Here is a 6,000-nt window from a genome sequence, read left to right as displayed (position 1 = left end):
ATCCTTGCTAAACCCTAGCGTTGGGTTGTGCAGAGGAGCACCTGAACACTGAAAGGTAATGTATACAAACACAGCACATGCTGGATAGTATTACCTCCCTTCACTGTTATTGTGAAGCCTTCCTCGCTAGGGAGCAATTCCAACCAATCACAAGGTCCCTGAGCTAGGAGAGCGTTAAAAACAACCTGTAAGATGACCCGGGTTATATAGGCTGCGTGCATCACCTGCTCAACCGTGTAACGTAGCTGATTTGATTGTGTTGTATCCAGAAATGCATTGTGTGTGTGTGTGTGTGTGTCTGTGTGTGTGTGTGTGTGTGTGTGTGTGTGTGTGTGTGTGTGTGTGCGTGTGCATGTATGCTCAGTGGCTAACAAATTAAACAATGTCTTCCCATGTATGAGATTCAGGTTCACCTTCTGCCACACTGAAATAAATTTGATAAAATTAGAGTGTTGGAGCAACAACATCACACCCTCAGTGGTGAGCTGAGAAACACACACATACACACGCAGACACACACAAACATGAACACTCATCCAAGTACAGATACCATGCACACACATAAAAACACAAACAGAAACACACCCACACCCATGCACACACATACACACACACAAACATCCATTCCGTGCAAATACGACTCACACTCATACACACAGAGACACACACACACACACACACACACACACAATTCTAAGCACTCACACGCACATACACACACACACCAACGTACAGATACAACCCACACTCATACACGCACACACACGTATACAACATATCAACAGTTCTCTGTTGTTGCATCATCTCAAGGGAGCTCCGGTGATGCATTACAGCACTGTAGAGCATGAGACAAATTTGAAAACAATCTCAGCGTCAAGTAACCACATGGAAATTGGAAAATTTTTCTTTGTTCTAAAAATGTTGCTGTGGGTAACATTGTGGGAAATAAAGTGAAAGTTCCTTGTCTTGAAGGGCACACATCTTGTTCGCCTCTGCAGAGAACTGAGTCACGCTCCGAGTTATCAAGCAAGGTCCCCTGTGCCCTTACCACCGTTGACACTGATTGTATCTCTCTTTTCCCTCTGCGTTGGTGTCCTACTGCTCACTCACTCACTCTCTGTCGCTTTCTCTCTCTCTCTCTCTCTCTCTCTCTTTCCCACTCCATTCTCCGACTCCTCTCTCTCTCTTTCTCTCTCTCTCTCTCGCTCTCTCTCTCTCTCTTTCTCTCCCTCTCTCTCTCTGTATCTCTCTTTCTCTATCTCTCTCCGAACTCCTATCTCTCTCTCTCTCCCAATCCTCCCTCTCTCTCTCTCTCTCTGTCTCTCTCTCTCTCTCTCTCTCTCTCTCTCTCTCTCTCTCTCTCTTTCCCACTCCATTCTCCCACTCCTCTCTCTCTCTCTTTCTCTCTCTCTCTCTCTCTCTCTCTCTTTCTCTCCCTCTCTCTCTCGCTGTATCTCTCTTTCTCTATCTCTCTCCGAACTCCTATCTCTCTCTCTCTCTCCCACTCCTCCCTCTCTCTCTCTCTCTCTTTCCCACTCCATTCTCCCACTCCTCTCTCTCTCTCTCTCTCGCTCTCTCTCTCTCTCTCTCTCTCTCTCTCTCTCTCTCTCTCTCTCTCTCTCTCTCTCTCTCTCTTTCCCACTCCATCCTCCCACTTCTCTCTCTCTCTCTCTCTCTCTCTCTCTCTCTCTCTCTCTCTCTCTCTCTCTCTCTCTCTCTCTCTGTCTCCATCTCTCCCTCCTCTCCCAAGGAAGGGCAAGAGCAAGCACCCGCCTGCCGGAGAGAAGGGGACTTCTGTCAATTTGGTGAGCCATGTCTTCATTTTGATTGCAATCTTCCTCCCTTTCTTTGTCTTTCTCTGACTGTCTGCCTCGGTCTTTCTCTCTCTGTCTCTCTATCTGTCTGTTACTATTTCTCTCTCTCTTTCTCTATCTCTCTATTCCCCCACCCCCAATATCAATCTTGTACATTCTGAAGCGTTTGTGTGCTTGTGCGTGCGTGCGTGTGCGTGCTTGTGCGTGCGTGCGTGTGTGTGTTTGTGTGTGTGTGTGTGTGTGTGTGTGTGCGTGCCTGCTCCATCTATTAAACACCTGTACCTGTGTGTCACAGCAGGGCACCCTCCGCCACCCCAAACTCAACTCCATGAGTAAATCTGACACCCGGCTGCACGAGATCAATCGTTATGGCAACGGTGAGTGCTACGCCACCGTTTTCCCGCCATCACCATCGGCGAATCAACACAGCCCTCACTGGATCCAATCTGTCTTCCTCCCTCCTTTCAGGAGTCCCCAAGAACCGTCCCGCCAGCATGGACCTGCTGCTGCTCCACACCCACCACTCCCCCAGCGACCTGCGGCCTTCCCCCAGCCGCCAGCTGCCCCAGATCCCCACCAGCCGCAGCCCCAGCCCCAGGGGAGGGGCGCTGAGGGACGAGGGGGACGTGGAGGGAGGAGGAGGAGGAGGAGGAGGAGGAGGAGGAGGAGGGGAGATGAGGGATCACACCTACACTGAGGTGGGCATACGGAGCAACCCCGCCCCGAGCCGTTGCCTGGACGACGGCCTATACGAGAGCGTGGCCGTCCGGGAGGGAGACGGCGACCCCAAGATGCCCCCGGCGGCGCCCCCCACGTCTGCCAACACCCCGGCCGCGGTCAGGGCGGCCCAGAGCCCCCCCACCCACGCCAACGGAGGGCGGGACGGGAATGGCAACGTATGTGTTGATTAGCGCGGAGTACTTAAGATTTGAATGTCATTGCAGGGTTTGTCTGGGAAGGCAGACATTAGGAAGAAATGAAGGAATCAAAGTGTGTGTGTGTGTGTGTGTGTGTGTGTGTGTGTGTGTGTGTATGCGCTGGTCTTCTCCCAGGGGGGCAGAGGAAGCACGCTTAACGGAGCCATGAGAGGAAGGGTTAATGGGGTTAACGGTGTCAACAGGTCCCTGCTGTCTTCCCTCAACTCTCTGGCCAATCAGGAGCCGACAGCGGCCGAGTACGCTACGATACGCAAGTTCCGAAAGGTAACCATAGAAACAGTTACACAACACATCTCGTTAAACTTTGTTGACATAGCCTGTCGGTGTCAGATCTGTAGACTATTGATTTTGGGTGGAGATATCCGAAAGCCGTTTCGATTTTTACAAATCTTGAGATCTGCGAGATATACCTGTAGTTTGACAGTGTTTGTTTCTCTCACGGGCTTTGACTGTCACACATTTGTCCACCAATGGCTGAATACCTTTATGCTGTTGTGTCATTTCATGGTGAATTTAATACTCAAGGGGGACAAGGTGACCAGGAAGGAAAACAACGCAGCAGACAGTCAGTCGGACAGCCAATCAAGTGTGAGTGATTCCCCCTCTGCCCGTCCTCCTCCTCCACTTCATCGTAGCCAGGAGTTGCCGAGGAAACCGCTGGAGCCGTTTCATCTGCACTCCTTTCCCAAGGTAGGAAACACGTGGATCAATACTGTCCATATAAACATTGTTCATTGGAATACTGGCAAATTGTATGTGATTCTCAATCGTACCAGCAGGTGGCACTGCCTCCAAACATTGCAGAACAAAGTAGCACTCATTGCTCACTTGCCTTCATTATATAGATTGAATTATGAGCCTATATTATTCAAATTATATATATTTTGCTTTATAAAATATGAAGGCCAGAAAGATCTTGCACAGCTATTGTAATTTATTTTAGTTTTTTCATCTATGTAATGTTTATAAAAACAGCGGTAAAAATGTATATAATTTATAAAATGGTCAAGAATGCGTTTGCCTGTGTTTGTGTGTTTGTGTGTGTGTTTGAGGGTGTGTGTGTGTGTGTGTGTGTGTGTGTGTGTGTGTGTGTGTGTGTGTGTGTGTGTGTGTATACCCATATAATGCCTTCCACAGCCCACACATTTCAGGACAAATATTAACAGAAGACACACATACAGACACACACAGTGTTTCTCCCAGAAAATGTCTTAGCCAAGGTGGTCAAGGAGCGGGGGGGGGGGGCTTTTTTATACATTGGTAGTCAAGGCGGAGACCTATTGTTGTTAAGGCGGCCACCCTAACCATACAGACACACACACACACACACACACACACACACACACACACACACACACACACACACACAGACACATAAACAAACACACACACACACACACACACACACACACCAAACACACACACACACACACACACACACACACACACACACACACACACACACACCTACATACACAGTACATCATCTGCTCACAGACCGCAAAAGAAGCCGTCGTTTCAGTTCCCCGTCTTCGGTCTGTCCCTGTGACTCAATGCCACGCTGCCCTGTGTGAGACTTGTTTGTTGTGTATCATGTGTTTGTTGTGAATCATCGTCATATCACTCGCCATGGCTGCACCAACCCCTGTCATCCACTGCCCCCCCAAGGAGGCCGTCTTCATTGGAAACGGGGAGCAGTACATCTGGAAGCCCCCCGAGGACGATGACATCATCACCCTGCACGCGCCCCCACACCTGCCGGAGACCAGGAAGGGACAGCCACCTGTCCCCACCGCAAAGGAGGTATCTTCACAGTATATATAAACCATTCATCGTAGCCCTGTGACCTGTTGAGCCAGCTGTCTGGATACACAGCAAGAGGAGAGGAAGGGTACAACGGCCCCTCCTCCACTCCCTGCGAACCCCAACCCCACCCCCCTTTCCCTCAAATCGAACACTACCACAAACGTCTGTCTGACAGTCTGTCTGTCTAGAGCATCGTGGCTCCCAGACAGATCCATCACCTTCTTGCGTTGATCAGCATGTAGTCACATTTTTTGCATAGCTAATAACGCGCAGACAAAGCATAAATAGATTGCTTCATGTATGGCTTGGAAAGGAGCAGTTCTGTATAAATAATTAGCCAAACATTACATTATGCCTAAATGTATCATCAACGAAAATACGTGTGTCCTTCATCTTTCGGTGTGGTTCGTCCTGCCCCTGGGTCTAAGCCCTGTGGTTCTGTTGCTGTGGGAGTGCAGAGGAAGGGTTAACTGTCCACGGGTTGACTCCGCCTCCGTAAATCAAACCGCTCACAGCTGGCCTCCATTGCACTCCACATACTCCTTCCAGCTCAAGTTCTGCCTGGCGTTCCTGCTCACCCTTTGCTCATTGTCTCTCTCTCTCTCTCTCTCTCTCTCTCTCTCTCCGTTTCTCTCTCTCTTTCATCAAAGAATGAAAGAGAGAGAGAAACGGAGAGAGAGAGAGAAAGCTCCTTTAGGAAAACGGTTGCCACTCGTTGCCATTATCTCTCGACCGTTACTCAGTCTAGCCGCATAACCATAAAACTAGTCAGTTTGCGGCGACAAAGTGAACAAACAAAAGAAAAAAAACTCCCTCCCACCTCAAAAAAAAACGCACGGCAACACCTCCAATACTGTAAGAAGGCGCTGCCCCTCCCTGGCCAATCACATGGCTCCTTAGAGGCCGACTGCTCGTGGCTGCCCGCCCCCCCACCCCCCCTGGTGAGCAGACATGTTCCCGGGGTTGCTTTTTCCACTCATGTAGTCGATTACACACATATTCGTCGCCGTCTTCGCAGGTTGCCAAGGTAATCTGGTTTGCGGGTTGAACTATCATTTGACGTTCTGAACTCCACCATCCTCCCCCCTCCCCCGCGAGCTGCATTCAGAGTGACAGCGGATCGTCGCTGGGGAGCGAAGGGGTGGTGGGGGCGGGAGAGTGGCGGCAGATATGGGGGGGGGGGGGGGGGGGGGGGCGGAGCCGGGACAGCACACAATGCACAGGCTTCCTCAACAGCTGCAGCCCCGGGTTTTGGAATCCACCTCATCTTGTGACTTCCTTCCTCTGCTGCAGCAGTAGGCTGCAAAACACTGTGTGCGCGCACACACGCTCAAACACACACGTATGCTTGCACACTTCCCAAACACAGACACACACAAATGCATACACACACACAGCCAGACTCATTGTTTATCTGAAAAGGTCGCACAAGAGATTTGTGG

The 6,000-nt window shown here is 50.3% G+C and overlaps 1 protein-coding gene across 4 annotated transcripts in view; it reads left to right on the top strand.

The window, feature by feature from the left end:
- LOC307079747 (uncharacterized protein) overlaps positions 1 to 6,000 on the top strand; it is a 32,545-nt gene that overhangs the window by 23,021 nt on the left and 3,524 nt on the right. For 2 of the 4 annotated variants that reach the window (XM_079742252.1, XM_079742251.1), the window contains exons 3-8: positions 1,751 to 1,805; positions 2,110 to 2,191; positions 2,283 to 2,710; positions 2,867 to 3,016; positions 3,278 to 3,442; positions 4,421 to 4,555. In XM_079742252.1, coding sequence (XP_079598378.1) covers positions 1,751 to 1,805; positions 2,110 to 2,191; positions 2,283 to 2,710; positions 2,867 to 3,016; positions 3,278 to 3,442; positions 4,421 to 4,555 — 1,015 coding nt within the window. The remainder of the gene's footprint in view (positions 1 to 1,750; positions 1,806 to 2,109; positions 2,192 to 2,282; positions 2,711 to 2,866; positions 3,017 to 3,277; positions 3,443 to 4,420; positions 4,556 to 6,000) is intronic. The other 2 variants (XM_079742253.1, XM_079742254.1) reach the window with 2 other exon arrangements.

The sequence above is a fragment of the Pollachius pollachius genome, assembly GCF_949987615.1.
Source record: "Pollachius pollachius genome assembly, chromosome: 8".
NCBI lineage: Eukaryota > Metazoa > Chordata > Actinopteri > Gadiformes > Gadidae > Pollachius > Pollachius pollachius.
The sequence above is the reverse complement of the archived record's forward strand: the minus strand, read 5'-3'. Positions and strand labels throughout refer to the sequence as shown.